Below are 18,555 nucleotides of genomic sequence, written 5' to 3'. Positions count from 1 at the left end.
GTATGGCCAAGTTTTTTAAAAGTGACTGGTGATTTTGGATGCCTCCATTACTTTTGGGTGTCCAACTTGAGACATCTTAAAGAGGTCTTATTTTCAAAGGGTGATTTTAACTAGAATTTATTTATTTGAGAATGGGGTCTGGGATCATTGAAATTGATAACAAAAAATTAATTACCAAAGAAGATCTCTTACTTGCTCAGGGGGGAAGAATACTACATATAGTTAGGTGTGATGATTGGCACTCAAAAGTTATTCCTTTTGAGGATGTGGTCCTAGCTGACATGTAAACTCATGGGAAATATTTCTCTCTGTTTGTAATTAAACCTTATCCATAGATAGAACAAAATTTGTAAACAGATGCAAGTCCTGGTGCTTACTCTTGCAAGCCAGGGAATTTGCATCAAAATTTTGTTAGTCTGCATTCCAAGCCTTCCAGATTGCTACCATTTAACATGGCTGCAAAAGGGATTTGCATGGGTGATTCCCCTTAGCTCTAATGGGAGTTACGGATGTAAAATCACTTGAACATGGATAAATGAAGAGACTCTTAAATGTGCAAGTCCATTCAGCTTTCCATAATAAGGCAAAGAAAGCAGAAACAGATTAGAATAGTGATTGTATGGAATAATGCTCAGAAGCTGCTCAGAAGCTGTTTGCAGCAAATAGCAAATAGCAACTTAGCCCTGGTCTACACTAGGGGGTGGGATCGATCTAAGTTATGCAACTTCAGCTACGTAAATAACGTAGCTGAAGTCGATGTACTTAGATCGACTTACCGTGATGTCTTCACCATGGTAAGTCGACTGCTGCTGCTCCCCCGTCGACTCTGCCTGCACCTCTCGCGGCGCTGGAGTACAGGCGTCAACGGGAGAGCGCTTGGGGGTTGATTTATTGCGTCTAGACTAGACGCAATAAATCGATCCCCACTGGATCGATCGCTGCCTGCCAATCCGCTGGGCAGTGTAGACATACCCTAGAAGCAATTGCTCATTGTTGGTCCACTGCAGAGGTAATTGAAGTGGAAACTGCACATTGGCTCCAAAGAATAATTCCAAATATATGTGGTCTGAGCACCTGACCCTGCCAACATTTAGCAGTGTAGTAACTTTCTAAAATTTCATAATGCAAATTTCAGGTTATTCCGAGGAGCATTTATTTTATTAACCAAACTGATTATTAAGATTGTTTGTTCATAAACCGAAGCTGTCTCCTTTATACTCAGCTTCTCCCTGCTGTCTGATTTGTTCAGTGATGCCACAATCCAGTGCTTCTGATATTGACATTTAACTGCCAGAGAAGTCATTATGGTGTCACAGCTGCTGGGCTGTGAGGCATCAGTCAGCAGTGAGAGAGAGGTAGGATATAAAACTTCTGTTTGTGTATACAGTCACTGATAAATCCATCAGAACGAGAGGGAAAGAAATCCAGAAAAAATGTGATGGCTTAAGAAAGACTTTCTCACAACAATTTTTTATAGCAGGTCAGTGATTTCTGAAAACTGCCCACTCAGACTGACACCGCAGTCCTGTCTCAGGCACATTATCTACTAAGTAGGGATAAGACCGGGAAGGATGGATTGATCCAGGTAGGAGTTACAGGAGAACCCAGTTCCCAAGGTTCTCTGTTAATTGTTTCTTCCAACTGAGGGCTTCATTCATTGAAAAGCAATGCAAGTCTGTTGTCTATAAAATCCCAGAGCTGGACTCTGCAATCAGACTTAGTTGGATGAGCCAGTTGCTCTTCATGAATAAAACTAAGGGAGCATCACCTGAATCTAAAATCCTGAGACACAAAAACTATCTGATGTGTGTTTTCTTGACTGTGGTCCAGATTCTTCTCTCATTTACACCTGTGTAACTGCATTAGGCTTAGCCTGGTGTAACTGAGGGCAAAATTGGTGACTGTGTGTACTAGTGAGTAGGAAGTAACTAGTAAGGTTACTTACTTCCTGTTACTTCCATGGTATATTAACTGCTCATGAGGCCAACTACAGGTTCTTCTTGGAGTGATTGCTCATGTATATTCAACAATAAGTGTGCGTGCTCGCCACATGCACCGGTGCTGGAAGTTTTTCCCCTAGCAGTACCCGTGGGGGGGAGTGCCCCCCGCAACTCCTGGAGTGGCACCTGCCTGGTGCGGTATAAGGGGAGCTGTGCGCTCTCCCCACCGTCAGTTCCTTCTTGCCACCAGTGAAGGTGCGTTGGAACTGCTGAGCTCCAGTTTTGCTGCAGCTTGTCCCCAGAACTGTTTGTTCATTCATTAGTACCTGTAGTCAGTTAGCTATTTCAGTTAGTTTAATTAGTTAGTGAGCCAGGGCCAGGGCATGCCCCACCCCCCAGGATTTAAGTCGTGCAGCTCTTGTAAGCATTCTATGCCAAGGAGTGACCTGCACGTGGACTGTCTGCGCTGCTTGGGAGAAACCCATATCAGCGAAAGGTGCAAGATCTGCAAGTCGTTCAGGCCCGGACCAAAAAGGAAAGGGACAGTAGGCTCCGGACAATCCTGATGGAATCGCGCTGGCCCCGACCCCGGCACACCGCTCCGAACTGGTACCCGGCACCGTGGCGTCGGTACGCAGAGACCCTCCAGTACCATCGACCAGTTGGCACCACTCCCCTTTTATGCGGCACGCCAAGAAGACCGGAAAGACTCCCTCTTAGCAATGGCACTGAGGGAAGTCTGGAACAGAGGCTAGGCCCATTCAGGTAGCCCTCGATCCCCACCGGGCCCTAGCCTCCGACTCATGTTGAGCGGAGTAGCCCAGCCCCTTTGGAGCAGGCCTCTCCGGATGTCCGGATGCCATCTATGCCCGAGGCCCTCCAGGCGGCCAGGTACGTCATGTCCATGCTGGTGCCCGAAGCTACGCCAATGTCAGCCCCACATTCCAGGGGCAAGCCGCCGCTGGGATCACCGCAGTCGCCGCCAGCCCGGTACCGGTCTCAGTTGCGGAAACGTTCCCAACACCGCTCACTGCCCAGCAACCGTTCAGGGCTCAGTCCATGTGGATCACCCTCGACACCGGCCAGACTGTCTGGATGGGTGCCGTCCAACCGGGACTCCCAGCACCGCTCGTCTTCGCGGAGCGATCATTGACAGGACCGTGGCCTGGGTGTCAGAAGCACTGTCGGCCTCCATCCCTAGACACCCAAGAAAGAAGTTGGTGGGACCTGTGCCCAGAGTCCGACCGCACTGGTCTCCTCACCCCATCCGGAGGAGCTGATTGTGGCCCCGCCCCCCTCTGTCCCGCAGGAGGACTACCGGGCCCACCAAGACCTCTTAAAAAGGGTGGCAGCAAGCCTCCACCTCCAGGAAGAGGAGATGGAGGAGCCCTCAGACTCCCTGTTCAATGTGCTGTCCCCCTCAGCACCGGGCAGTGTGGCCCTGCTGCTCCATGAAGGGGTGGCAAGAATTTCAAACGCCCTGTGGCAAACACCAGCCTCGTTGGCTCCCATCTCTAAGAAGGCGGAACGCAAGTACTTTGTACCCCCTAAAGGGCACAAGTATTTGTATACCCACCCAGCGCCCAACTCCTTGGTGGTCAAGTCGGTCAACCACAGGGAACGGCAGGGGCAGCGAGCCCCGACCTCAAAAAACAAAGACTCTCAGAGGCTGGATACTTTCAGGAGAAAAGTTTATTCGTCCTCAAGCTTCCAGCTAAGAGTAGCAAACCATCAGGCTCTCCTGGGTCGCCACGAGTTTAATCTCTGGGGATCCCTCCCCAAGTTCGAGGACTCCCTCCGGGAGCACGATAAAAAGAGGTTTAAGAAGCTTGCGGAGGAAGGGGCAGCAGCTGCAAGGGCATCTCTGCAGGCCGCTTCGGATGCAGCGGACACGGACGCATGGTCCATGGCCTCGGCGGTGTCCATGAGATGGGCGTCATGGCTCCTGCTCTCTGGGCTATCCAGCGAAGCGCAGTCATCAATGCAGGATCTCCCTTTCGACGGGAAGGCTCTGTTTGCTGAGGAAACAGACACAAGGCTGCATGGCATGAAAGACTCCCGCATGACCCTCCAGACCTTGCTGGAGCCTCCCTGCTCCAGCAAAACCCAAGTTCAAGGCGCAGCAGGCTCCCGCTCAGGCCGCCCTCCCAAAGTACGAGGCCGCCCATAAGAAGCAGCGGGACTATAGAAAACGCCCGCAAAGGCAGTCTCGGCCTGCCCCCCAGCCTGGGTCCTCTAAGGGCAAGCAGGCGGGTAAAAATCATTTTTGATGGGATGCTCAGGGGTACCCCGCCAGTTCTCAGCAGGGATCCAGCCCCAGTAAAGCTCCCTTTTTCCAACCAGTTGTGTGCTTTCCTCCGGGAATGATCGCAGCTCACCTCAGACCGATGGGTCCTCAACACCATCTCCCGAGGTTACACCCTTCAGTTTATCTCCTCCCTGCCCAACCACCCCCTGCCTCCGTCCCTCTTGGGGGACCCATCGCATGAGGCTCTGCTCGAGCAGGAGGTTGGGCGGCTCCTGGAACTAGGAGCGATAGAGGCGGTGCCCAAGGAGTTCATGGGCAAGGGGTATTACTCCCGGTATTTCCTTATCCCGAAGGCCAAAAGGGGGCTCAGGCCCATCATGGACCTGCGAGGCCTGAACCAGTACATGGTGAAACTCAAGTTCCGCATGGTTTCTCTGGCCTCCATCATCCCCTCCCTGGATCCTGGGGACTGGTACTCTGTCCTCGATCTACAGGACACGTAGTTCCACATCCACATATTCAAAGGGCACGTTCGTGTCCTCTGTTTCGTGGTAGGACAGAATCACTACCAATTCATGGTCTTCTCTTTTGGTCTGTTTACTGCCCCCAGGGTCTTTACAAAGTGCATGTCGGTAGTAGCTGCCTACCTCAGGCGCCGGGGGGTCCAGATATTCCCCTATCTGGATGACTGGCTGGTCAATGGCACCTCCCGATCGCAGGTGAGGGATCATGTGGCACTCCTGTCCACATGCACCGTCCTGGGCCTGTTGGTAAACAACACCTAGTCCACGTTAGTCCCAGTCCAACACATAGAGTTTATCAGGGCGCTCCTGGACGCAACATCGGCCAGGACCTCTCTCCCCCCAGACTGGTTCGAGACCCTGAAAGGGCTCATTGGCTCGGTTGCAAGGTTCCCGGTGATGACAGCCAGGGCTTGCCCGCAGCTGCTAGGTCACATGTCAGTGTGCATGTATGTGATCCGCCATGCCAGACCCCTCCAGCTCTGGCTGGCCTCGAAGTTCTCCCAGGCCATGGACAGAATGGACAAGGTCTTCACCATGCCAAACTCGGTGATCACCTCCCTGTGGTGGTGGTCCGCCCCAAGCAACATGCTCGAAGGGGTCCCGTTCAGGGACAGGGCCCCGTCGTTGGAGCTGGTGTCCGATGCATTGGACCTGGGCTAGGGGGCCCATGTGGGGAATTTTCAGACCCAAGGCCTGTGGTCTCTGCAAGACCTCACCCTTCATATAAACGTCAAGGAACTCAGGACGGTGCGACTGGCATGTATGGCCTTCCACTAGCACCTGAAGGGCAAGGTAGTCAGGGTCCTCATGGACAACACGGCCTCAATGTTCTATATCAACAGGCAAGGTGGGGCCCGATCCTCTGCCCTCTGCCACGAAGCCCTCAGTCTGTGGGACTTCTGTATAGCCCATGACATCCACCTAAAAGCCTTTCACCTGCCGAGTGCCCAGAACGTGAGGGTGGATCGCTTGAGCAGAGATTTTTCCTCTCAGCACGAGTGGTCTCTACACCCAGAAGTGGTCCACCAGCTCTTCCAAAGGTGGGGAACTCCCTAGGTGGACCTATTTGCGACCCGACAGAACCGACGATGCCCCTGGTTCTGCTCCAGGGGCGGCTTAGGGAAGGGCGCTATCTCCGATGCCTCCTATCCTGGTCAGGCCAGCTTCTCTACACCTTTCTCCCATTCCCTCTGATCAGCAGGGTCCTGGAGAAAATAAAGACGGACAAAGCCAGGGTCCTTTTCATTGCCCCGGCGTGGCCCAGGCAGCACTGGTACGGGACCCTCTCGGGCCTGGCGGTGGCTCCGCCGTGGCTGTTGTCGCTCCGCCCGGACCTGCTCTCTCAGGACCAGGGCCGCCTCCTCCACCCCAACCTGGCAGCTCTTCACCTTATGGCGTGGCTGCTCAGTGGCTAGGTGGCGAGGTAAGGACACGCTCAGAACAGGTTCAGCGCATCCTCCTCGAAAGTAGATGGCTCTCTACTCATTGCTCCTACATGGCAAAGTGGTCTCAGTTTTCTAGGTGGGCGGCGGACCAAGGTGTGTCCCCAACGTCTGCCCCAATCCAGCTTATCCTTGATTACCTCCTCCGCCTTACGGACCAGGGCCTGGCGCCCTTGTCAGTCAGAGTGCACCTGGCAGCCATATCGGCCTTCCAGCCCCTGGAGCGAGGACACATTGTGTTCTCCCATGCTATGACCGGCCGGTTCCTTAAGGGTTTGGACTGGCTTTACCCGTATTCTAAGCCCCTGGTCCCACAATGGGACCTGAATCTGGTGCTGGCTTGTCTTACGGAGCCCCCGTTTGCACCATTAGCCATGTGTTCCTGGTCTCACCTCTCGTGGAAGGTGGCCTTCCTGGTTGCTATCACATCGGCCAGGTGGGTCTCGGAGGTCAGGGCCCTGACTTCCAAGCCGCCGTATACAGTCTTTCATAAGGACAAGGTCCAGCTCGGCCCACACCCCGCATTCCTCCCGGAGGTGGTCTCTGCCTACCACATGGGTCAGGACATTTTTCTACCAGTCCTCTGCCCCAAGCCTCACATGACTAGTGAGGAGCACTGTCTCCACACGCTCCATGTGAGGCGGGCTCTGACTTTCTACCTTGAGCGGACCAAGCCATTCAGAAAGCCCTCACAACTGTTTGTCGCCTCAGCTGAGCGCACGAGAGGCCAGCTGATTTCCACTCCGCGGCTTTCCAGCTGGATCACTTCGTGCATCCGCTTCTGTTATGAGCTGGTGGGTGTCCCCCCGCTGCCCATTGTGAGGGCGCACTCGACTCAGGCGCAAGCGTCATCGGCTGCCTTCGTGATCCACATCCCTATAAAGGACATTTGTAGGGCCGCCATGTGGTCTTTGGTTCACACGTTCACCTCGCACTATGCAATAGTCTCCCAAACCAGGGATGACGCCAGGTTCGGCAGGGCGGTACTCCATCCCGAGAACTTGTGAACTCCTACCCACCTCCAGAAGGTATAGCTTGGAATCATCTATTGTGAAATACACATGAGCAATCACTCACAGAAGAAAAGACAGTTATCTTTTCGTAACGGGTGTTCTTCGAGATGTGTTGCTCATGTCTATTCCACATCCCACCCTCCTTCCCCTCTGGTGGAGTTGTCTGGCAAGAAGGAACTGAGGGTGGAGGGAGTACACAGCTTATACCGTGCCAGGCAGGCACCACTCCAGCGGTCGCAGGGAGCGCTCCCCCCCTACGGGTACTGCTGGGGAAAAACTTCCGGCACTGGTGCACGTGGCGAGCACACACACCTATTGTGGAATAGACATGAGCAACACATCTCGAAGAACACCAGTTATGAAAAGGTAACTGTCTTTTCCGTACAAACTGGTACCAGCTCTTTTCCTCCAAGAAAATAATGAGAGGGATCTCATCTAAATGGAAATGAACAACATTGCGGGAAAGGAGAAAAATAAAACCACAAACACTCTTCATGTTTCTTTTTCTGGGTTCAGTTTGTAATGTTGTCACTTTGTTTTTATTGCCTAACCTTAGATAAGAAATGCATGTCTACTGGTTGACGTGGGCTAAAAGACAGATTTGTTGTGCGTTGTTGATTTCTATTTCTAGGTTTCTGATACAGGGAAGGGAAAGAGAGAAAGAAGACACCAAGCTTTAAAACTGTCAGTTCTCCAGTTTAAGGAATTGGTTAAAATCACTTCAGAGTTTGTTTGTATGATTATGAAACTGCCTGCCTTAGTCAATAAGGACCTTTAACTGACTCTGAACAGGATGGGGTGCTGTTAATTGCCTGTGTCCATTCTAAATGTCTGGTCACTGTATGATAGCACTATCCCTTATATAAGATCCTAGGAGTAGTTGCACTGCAGACAATTATCTTTTTTAACTTCAGTTTTTCCTATGAATGTTTTATTATTTTGCCATCTTCCTGATTTATTTTTAAGTAACAATCAGTCGAATAAAGTTATGCTCCTAAACAGTATCATGCTCTGGAGTGAAAGCATAGGATAAATCAGAAAGCTGTAAACTCTTGGGCTCAATTAGCATTACACAATTTGTTGAGAAACTCCCAAATCAAAATGTAATTGTTTCTCTTGAAATGTCATTGACTAACTAGCTTTTTCTTTCTTTTTTACATTTTGTCACATTAATGCTAGACATTTGTACACGAATACAGTGATAGGCTGCTTATTATCATTATGTTGTTCTTTTATTATTTCGCTTTTTAATTTATCCACATTTGCTTGTCCGATAGTGTTTTGGAATCAACTTCACTGTCAGCATTGTGACTCTCAACAAACCAAACCAAAGCACCAGGAGCCTCTCATACTGGTGCAAACCAGCTATAAGTCCATTGATGTCCGTTGATGTCCATTGACATGGTGTATGTGAGAGGAGAATCAGGCCCACTTTGTGTACATAATGTTAATTTGTGTCAGAGATCAAAATGTTAAAAGATGACACACTGTCTTTAACTTGGGTTGCTGAGTTTTGGCAGTGTACCAGCATACATTGTAATGAGAACACACTGATCTAAGACCCCCCCCCCCCCACTATCTCAATGTACGGGTTCAGGGACAATAATGGTAGTTTTTAGATTTTGTTTTTTGTTTTTGTTGGTTTCCGATTTTGGTATCTAAATACAACAGTGTTAGTGTGTTAAATTCCTTGGGTCTGATCCTGCCATCCTTACTTAGACAAAATTCTCATTGACTTGTGTGCAGGAGGATTTTTAAAGTTTAGTGTTTAAAAAAAAGACTAATAAAAGCTAAATGATAAAAGAAAAATATTCTCCTAGAAGACTATGATGGCAGCAGTGTTAGCTCTTCTGCATTACTTCCTATCATGTATATATGCACTAAAGGGGTTTTAAAATAGAGCATTATTTAAATAATAGCTGTTTAAGAACTTTTGAAAAACAGAACTTTAAAATTATAGATTGTCATGTAAAATTCCTGAAATTAGGATTTTCAGGAAGAATGAAGGTGGGGTTTCACATAATGGCTCTTTAGCTGATTATGTGCATATACTTTTTAAAAGGTAGATCATCAAGAAACTGCAACTACTCCTTTGTGTAGATCCCTGAAATCAGACTAACATTTTGTAAATCCCAGCAAAGATGCTTTTCAATTTGAAACATGATAATTGAATTTTTCTGTCATGAATACCTGTGTGACAATTATTCTGACAGATTGGTAACTGTTAGATGTCTTTCACTGTCCATGGTACTTTCCATAATCTTTAGTTGCACAATTAACTTTTTGATTAATATATTCTGGTTCAAAATGAACTGTATCCATTTGTGCCTGGAAAATTATAGGTAACCACTCTCAAAACTACAAATCACATGCTAACTATATAAGATTTTAATATAATATATATAGCAACAACTAATTAGTAATTAAAGATCTAGACACCATTGTGATCACATTAATTGCATAACCAATTCAACCTTTAAATATAAACTGATTAGTGTGTTTTATTTTATCCTTTTTCCATTTCCCTTCTAGCCATATCTCTTTTCATTTAGATTTAGGAAGCACTCTTAAATCCTTGTTCCTCCAAATAGATATGCACATGTGCACATGTTCATGTGCAGCCCCACTGAATTCTACATAGGCAAAAGTGTCTGCCAGTTCATGTAGCAGTTTGAAGGTTGGGAACTTAATCAGTAAATGAGAGCAAGAGAGTTTGCCTTGAGCACGTATAAACTCCCTTACCACTTAACTACCTCTTTCTGTTTCTCAATAGCATCATGGACCATGATACCCTCCTCACGCTATTTAAAAACAATTGAACATTGAAAAAAACAATTATTTAAATTAGCATATACAGAATTGCAGCTTGCCACAATCAATTATCTGAGCCCAAGCCAGGGGATCCAAAGAGGGCTACACCAAGAAGTTGGATATGTTAGTGCCCTGAAATCTTAATTTGCACTCAAAATGGAACAGCAAGAAGTGACAAAGTTCTAAGGCCTCATGTTGTTATCAGCAGGCAAGGGGTACACTCCCAGGTCAGATCTCCCGTAGATGTAGAAGGTGCAGTAATGCAGCAGGTCTGGAGATTGAAGAGCTAACTGGAACTTCAGATGAACTATATAAAATTAGTTTCCTGATAGTCACAGGTGAAGAGGACTCTGAAGGGATAGAGCTCCATACTAGTGGTCAGAGGGCTGAAATGTAGCTGGAGTTGGATTCTTTCTCTTTACATAGAAACCTTCTTGTTTCTTTTGTTATAAACTGTCTATTCAGGAGCATGGTAAAGATTTTTTAAAATGGATGCCTATAATTGGACTCCTAAGTCCATATTTTGGCACCTAGATAAGAAGCCTGGTCTTTTAAAAAACTAAACATACAGCAGCTCCCATTTAAAAACAAGGCAACTTATTTAGGTGCTAAAATATGGACCTAGAAAACCAACTTTGGGCAACCATTTAAAAAAATATTTTCCCTAAACCTTCAGAGAAAAAAGAAGTTGCTGGTAGTAATAACTTTGCTGCTGCCATTGTGGGACGATCTAGTCCATTCTACCAGTTTAATAGAATTTTTCAACCCAGTCTTAAATCTGGGACAGACCTAATTTCTCTTAGAAGAGCCTTCTCCTCAACTTCTTGCACAAAATTACTCAGCCACACTGGGAGTGAGATTTTTCCATGTTGCCTAATCCAGTCCAATGGATTTTCCCTGGATACTTAAAACAAACCTCCCAAGACATATGTGTGGGAGCATGGAACTTCTTAATCAATGTCCCTAACTAATGAAATCTGATCTAAGTGAAGTAAATCACAGAGGGTCCTGTGGCACCTTTGAGACTAACAGAAGTACTGGGAGCATAAGCTTTCGTGGGTAAGAACCTCACTTCTTCAGATGCAAGTCTTGCATCTGAGCCCAGTACTTCTGTTAATCTCAAAGGTGCCACAGGACCCTCTGTTGCTTTTTACAGATTCAGACTAACACGGCTACCCCTCTGATACTTGATGTAAGTCAGTTTGTTGGAGAAGACTAGCTGGGGGAGTGAAGGACGGGAGAGTGAAAGCAGAGTAAGTCAGAAGTAATCAATTAATGCCTGATAGGAACAGAGCCCATAATGTTGGAGGGGAGTAAAAAGCAACAGCCACCATAGGCTACTCTGCGCTGATAACAATAATCATTACTGTTTCTATGCAGGGGCCATCAATTGGAGACACATGCAATAAGGCGGCTGCTCAGGATGGAGCGGGAGATTGTATCAGNTACTTCTGTTAGTCTCAAAGGTGCCACAGGACCCTCTGTTGCTTTTTACAGATTCAGACTAACACGGCTACCCCTCTGATACTGAAGTAAATCAGTTTCTTTAATGGCTTCCCTTTAGTTAAAACACACTGTGTTCCTGAAGAAATATTTTCAGGGGAAGGGATTACAGAATTATTTTGGAACCTGTCATTAATTGTTGCTTGATCATATTTTCCCCTTATTTTAAAGCCTGTAATGTTAACTTGACTTTTTCACAGCCTTTTTCACAGCCTCACAAGGTTTAAACTTTAAAGCATAGTTGACTAAATACCTAGTTCAATAACATTTTAGAGATATAGGGTGAAATCTTGACCCCATTGAAGACAGTTGCAGAACTCCTATTGATTATAACAGACTCAGGATTTCACCCGTAATATATAGCTTGACTTTGACATGAATCCAATGGACAAGTCTGTTGTCATTCATTTTTTTAACATTTTATAAAAATACATCCATCATTTCACAAGATCAAATCTTCCATAGACTTTTAAGTGTTATCTCTGTAGGCTGATCCCTGTATTTTTATCCTTTACAGTTCCACCAACAGAAAAATGCTGTCTGGGTTGAAAATAACCAGGGGAAAGCGCAGGGTTGAAAATAATCAGGGAAAAGTTGGGGGTAGTAGCTTGATGCTGTGGTTTCATTTATGTTGCCACTTCTCTTTATTATGGGACAGCTGTTTGCCTCACCACAATTAAGGTGGAGCTGAGCTCCCAAGTTAAGAAGTGATGTTTCAATTCAAGGTTCACATTACTAAGATTTTGTGCAACTTACTTAGTAGTATCCAGATTTGTGGACACTGAAACAAAGCAAATGTACCTTTTTTCTTTGTGTTAGTATTTAGTGAATGTCAAAGCAAACTGTCTCTTTAATTGCAGAACTAAAATCCTACAACTAAAGAATTAACACCAATTTATGAGCTAGTGATTTATGGGGCATTTTAGTCAATGAATCAAATTGTCCTCACCTTATTAAGGCTGTAGTGTGGTTTGTAGCCCGAGTAAGATGAGCAGGATTTGGCTCAATACCAGTTAAACATTGTTTTTGTAACCCAGATGAAAAGTAGTGCATGTCATGTATTTTAATGTGCCTCAACATACTGCTTATTGAATATAGTATGTACTTCCTTTTCATAAGGAAACTCATTGTAGGATAAGATTCCCTAATTATCCTGATATATTTGGTTCTCAATTTCAAATGACATTTTCTTTTGCATAAAAACACAAACTTTTGTCTTATTTTAGCTTCAACCGGCATTCTTCCACCTCCATCAGCTACCAGTCAAAAAAGAGGTATAAAATATTATCTTTTGCAGCTACTACACATTAAAAGTATTTAACACACCAATTTAATGCTACTAGTAGACTTCTAGTGAACTATTAACCTAAAAGTGATCTTATTAAAAATGTCTCCTCTCTTCTTTTCCTGATGACTAACAGTTTTCAAACGTAGTATTTAATTCATTGCCTCTCACGTTATTGTCTGTTACAGATCCATTCGGTTAAGATTGGGCACTTTCAGTGCCTTTCAGAGATGTTATCATTTTACTGTTCCTTTAAACCATCTTCAGTCCTCAGGATATCTTTTGTCACCTGCTTAACCACTATTTACTTTCTGCGGCAGAAATTACAGCTGGTAAATCTTTCCAAAGCTGATTTAGCTTGACTAAAACCCTTAATGATGTAGCTCAATGCTTTATTTCTCTTACAGGAGTCTTTTCCTCTCCATTGTTAAATCTAATCTGCATCCCCACTTTGGTTGTCTTTTTAAACAGTTCCCTAGTTAGTTATTGAACTCAGTGGTGCTGTTGTTCTTTGTTTGGAGACAATTTTTTTATTTACTACAATTTATTTTCTCTCTAGCAGACACCAGTTTCCTAGAAGTACAAGGAAATCTAGGGCAGTGTTTCAAAGTGCTATAGACATTGAGAAATACATAAGTAACAAACAAGCAGTCCTAATGCATTTTGCAAATTTAGAGTCCTAAAAAGGGTCTTTACCAATGAACCCAGGTGTTTGAGACTAGAACATACTCAGCAATGGCAGGTACACTAGAATTTCAGATATGGTTTTATAATAAATGTAATTTATAATTTCCTACACTACATAGCAAGTGTTGATCAGATTCTTTAAAAGTAAGTATGTTGCACTGATTTCTTGTGTAACTGTTTTCCCTTTGAATAATAAGGCTTAGAGTAATAAAAGATCTTCAGATAGTGTATATTTTAGCCAATCACCTTTTGAAATCATCACATAAGGCCAAATCTGTCACTGAATTGTTTCCAGTAACCTCAGGATGCCACTAAAACAGAGTCCCATAAGCTCTTACATTTCAAAACATTGGTGTCAATATTGGATTAAATGGACACTGTTTATAAGGTATTTAGGTTGGGTTTTTTTAGTCATTCTGTATGGAATACAAAAAAGAGCAATGATTCTGTGTGAGTTCTCACTGTTCTCCAACTGAAGTCCCGTGCAGCTGGCAGCTATTGGCATAAGACACTAAAGAGGGGACAGCAACAAGAAATAACTGTAAATATGAACAGTTTCATGTGTTGTTGAGAGCATCTTTCATCGTTACAAAATTGTGGCACAATACAGCAGAGTCCACAGTAAACACAAACTCATGAGAATAGTTTGTCAAAATCAACGCCTCATATTCTCCATGGCACAATGGAACCAAATTCAGGCCATGTTTACACTTAAGTTACGTTGGCACAGCTAGGACACTTAGGAATGTGTAAACACAGTAATATCAGGGGGGAAAAGTCTTATTTCTTATTTTATTCAGAGAACTGATATAAGCTAGATGGGCAAAAGCTGTCTTTTTCCCCAGTATAAGTTGTGTCTCCAATAGAAGGGTTTGCGAAGTTAGTCTTTAAGGTGCCACCGGACTCCTTGTTGTTTTTGTTGATACAGACTAACACGGCTACCCCCCGATACTATACCCTTTTATGTTTACTGTCAAAACCTTTCTAGTGTAGACAAGGCCTCAATGGTCAGAACCCCTATCCTGCAGCAGATGTGGATAAGAGTCTGAACTAGACCTTGGGGGATCCTCCTTGTGTGAGGCTCAATGAAATAGTAGGATTGAAGGAAAAAATAGGAGTTTATAAAGCAAGCATGGCGTTGAGGAAAGCAAGGGAACTGTTTAGCCCCAGCAAGGGTTTAATTACTCTTCCTGTATGGATTGCTGTGCTTGTTGCAGAGCGTAAACCTCAACATCTGCTGACTTCTGCTTCTTCTCCTCTGCGCTTCTTCTTTTCCTTTGTTTGTTTTCCTTTTTACTCCTTCCCAAGGCAAGTTTTCTGTCTCATTTGATCCCTGACTCTCTGGTAGTGGTAGAATTGGGGCTTGAATAAACTGGAGAATCTGCAGCCTATTCCCTCTTCCACAGTATATAGAGGAACAAGGGCTCTTTACCTGCTTGGAGGCTACTTGCTCAGCAGAGGGGAAGGAGACCTAGAGCTAAGTGATTGGAGTACCATGTACATGGCCAAGTAATCTGATAGAGCATCTGGAAAAATCATGTGAAGAGTGGGATGGGCAGCAGCCCTTGATTGTAAATACTGTTCAGCAAGCATGGTCTGGGGTAGAGCAGGGAAATCATCTCCAGATGACCAGATTGCTTGAGTAGATATAGCTGAACATTTGCAAGTGGACAGCTGTAGATCCTTCTGGTACTACTGTAGCTCTTGGGACTCCTTCTGAGGTATCAGGAACATCCCTGAACTCTTGCACCTGAACCAGAGAAGTCACCCTATGTTAGAGTGAGCTCTAGGGGCTGCAGAATCAAAGAACCATGGAAGTTGTCTGAGAGCCCTTATTCTGTCAAACAATTGAAGACAAGCCACTGAAGCTAGCCACAAGCTCTACCCCTCCCCTGGAGACACTCCTCTGCAAGTGCAGTGGGAGCAGGGAATTAGAATACATGTATCTGGTTTCATCTTTTCCTCTCACTGATTCCCATGGCTCAGACATCTCTCCCCCAGCATCCCATTTTCCTTTAAAAGCACCTAATAAAATAAATCCCCAAAACCTACACTTGTGCAACATTCAAGACCACCAAAAAGTATAGGTGTGTATGTACTTACGTGCATGCACACTAATCCCCATGTTAACAACTGATTTAAATATAAACATTAGAGGTTGGGTGTGTGTACAAAATAAGGTATTGTGTGAATGTATCTGAATTTGTGCACCCACACAGCTGCATCCACACTTTTGATAATCTGGTCTTATAGCACAAGTAGAGTAGGGCAAAATATTTGCCATGTAAAATGTTCTTCAGTGAAATGTATCTACTTTTGAGGTAATCAAATATTTTATATGTTTCTTAAAAACAGCATGGTCAAGGAGATCGATTGAGCATAGGCCTGGGAACCAGAAATTCTTATTCCTACTTATTTTACTGGCTGTCCTAATAAAAATTGATCTTATATCCCAGTATACTGATAGGACGTTGCAATATTTAGTTAATGAATGCCTCACAAGACCTCTCTGAAGTAAGTGGATGTTGCTTCAAGTCCAGTGCTCAGTTCTCCAGACTAAATTGCATTCAACTCATTTAATTAAAGTAAAAAGTTTGCAAGTATGAAGACCAGTAAATCCAAGCTACAAATAATTCTGTTGTTTACTGTTATCAAACTGAGGCCTTGTCTACACTACTGGGGTAAGTTGACCTAAGTTACGCTACTCCAGTTACGTAGCTGGAGTCAACGTAGCTTAGGTTGACTTACTGCAGTGTCTACACCATGCTGTGTCGATGGGAGACGGTCTCCTGTCAACTTATCTTACTCCTCTCGTTACAGTGGAGTACTGGAGTTGACTGGGGAGCACTCTGTGGACGATTAACAGGTCTTCAGTAGACCCGCTAAATCGACCCCCACTGCATCGATCGCAGCAGTGTTGATCCCCAGTAAGTGTAGACATGCCTTCAGGTTTATTACCTGAACCATAAGAAAGTGCTGGAGACACAGGTGCTGGAACAATTTTTATAGAGGTGCTGAGAGCCATTGAACCAAACTGTAAACCCTGTATGTGATGGAAACGACTTCAAGCCAGGGGGTGTGGCAGCACCCCTAGTTCCAGCACCTATGTGTGGAGATAAACTCCTCAGGGGTGATTTTCCTCATTGAAATCCCTCGCTGCTGCTATTTGGAATCTTTCAAAGAAATTTCTACTTACATGATATCTCCCCTATGCTCCTGGATTGAGAATCAGAGGCTTTTGGGACCCTCCAAACTTAAACATTAGAAAAATAAATGAATAGATTAAAACCTCAGCCTAGACCTAGAAAGGGGCTAGTTTCAGAGATGAGATATGTTTTTCTTTCTGCTTTCTAAAGGCCAAGTGCTTGGTCCCACTGAAAAGAGGTGGGTTACCAGTTCTCATAGCACTAGTATAAATCACTGAATTTTGTTTGATTTTGCTCCCATTTAAATCTGTAGCAAAACTCCCACTGATTTCAATGAGACCAGGATAAGCCTCTTTGTAGGCACTAGGCAAATGGACCAAGAATCTCATTTTCAGATGCCTAGCCCTGACGTCTGAAATGATCAACCCCTGCTAAATGGGATCTTCCTGCAGTTGGTCACACCCAAAACTAGAGATTGATTAGGTCTCCTATTTTGCTAGTTTTCCCAACCAAAGGGATTGATTCTGTAAAGGTGCCAGTGTTAAAGATACTGACAGCAGGCTCTTTTTTCGCTCATTAAATTTATTTTTAAAGCAGTCATTAAAATGCCAGTGATGGGGGATGCACTGGCTGCCTTCATCATCTATGATGGCTACAAAGACTAATGAATCTCACATTCTTCTCTCTGTGCCGTTAAGGAAGCATCCATTGGGATGGTATGGAAGCTGACAAATCTCTTGATTTCTTAATCTGTGGCTCTTGATGTCTGGAAAATTGCTCACAGCTTTGCTTTGCTTTTAGAGGTACGGGCCAGTCCTATACATCAACACCGGTTTCCCAGGGTACCGCTTCTTCCTCAGGCTACAGTGAAAGTCCAGTTCCTGCTCCAAAACCAAGAGTTGTCACTACTGCTAGCATAAGGCCCTCTGTCTACCAGCCAGGTAAGGATTTCAAAAAGGTGAAAGGGTCTATACCAATGTCCAGTAGCATTTTATGCAGAAAATGCAAGGCCTTTTTACACACAAAGGACCAAATTCTGTTGGTCATGTTAGAAATGAGTGAGCTTATTCTACCTAATTTCAAATCCACCCTAATATTGTGACTTCTGAATTATGTTGGGTTTGTATTCTGCTTAGAAGACACTGTCCGAAGGAAGGGACTTAGGGGAGGAGAAAGAAGGGGGTTAACAAGAAACCAAAGTGATCTAAATTTCCCAATGCGAGGCATCTGAAATGCATCTGCAAAACACAATCTGTGCACCCAATAAGCAACAAGGGAACTTATGTGCACTTGAATATTGATAACAGGGTTTAAGAATGCTAGACCCTCTGTGCACCTATATGTGTTAGTGAAATAAATGAGAGATGGCTTAAGGTATGACAGTCTATTAAATTGTGTGAGTATATTTGCAAAATAGGTAAGGCCATGAATCAAGCTTCTCAAACTTTCTTCCATGTGTAAGGGATGATGTATTCTTGAAAAGCACTTTGTTTACAATGCTTTGCTCCCCATTCCCTGCAAATCCAATTAGTGAGGGGTATATATTTGATTATAAACTTATTTAGAAAATGTGTTAACTGTTGTTTAAATTTCCTTTGTATTAATGTGTTATAAGTGGAGCAAATCGACCGCAAACCTCCAAAACCAACCGTGACCAAATATGTGTAACCCAGATTGCACAAATTAAACAATAAGGACATAAAAATCTAAACATACTTACCAATAAAAAATTCTATCCCTAGCCATCCTAGTAACACATGCTTAATTCAGTTAACAAATAAACATATTGTAGTCTTAGCAAGTGTGCTTCAAGGATGCTTTATATCTTGCAATCTAAGTAAATAAGAAAAATCTGCCAAATCTGCCTGTAAATCCCAAGAGTCCAGTATCCTCATCCATTCTAAAGTTCTGAGAGAGGAGAGAAGGTATCTTAAATTCAGAGGCTAAGAGAGGCAA

General features: G+C 44.5%; 1 protein-coding gene across 24 annotated transcripts in view; it reads left to right on the top strand.

Moving 5' to 3' along the window:
* Positions 1-18,555, top strand: part of LDB3 (LIM domain binding 3) — a 214,824-nt gene that overhangs the window by 156,710 nt on the left and 39,559 nt on the right. For 23 of the 24 annotated variants that reach the window (XM_034777357.1, XM_034777369.1, XM_034777380.1 and 20 more), the window contains 2 exons: positions 12,708-12,755; positions 17,401-17,540. In XM_034777357.1, coding sequence (XP_034633248.1) covers positions 12,708-12,755; positions 17,401-17,540 — 188 coding nt within the window. The remainder of the gene's footprint in view (positions 1-12,707; positions 12,756-17,400; positions 17,541-18,555) is intronic. The other variant, XM_034777359.1, reaches the window with a different exon arrangement.

This window comes from Trachemys scripta, chromosome 7, assembly GCF_013100865.1.
Source record: "Trachemys scripta elegans isolate TJP31775 chromosome 7, CAS_Tse_1.0, whole genome shotgun sequence".
In the NCBI taxonomy this organism is placed as follows: Eukaryota; Metazoa; Chordata; order Testudines; family Emydidae; genus Trachemys; species Trachemys scripta.
Note: the sequence above shows the minus strand (reverse complement) of the source record. Positions and strands in the feature narration are given on the sequence as shown.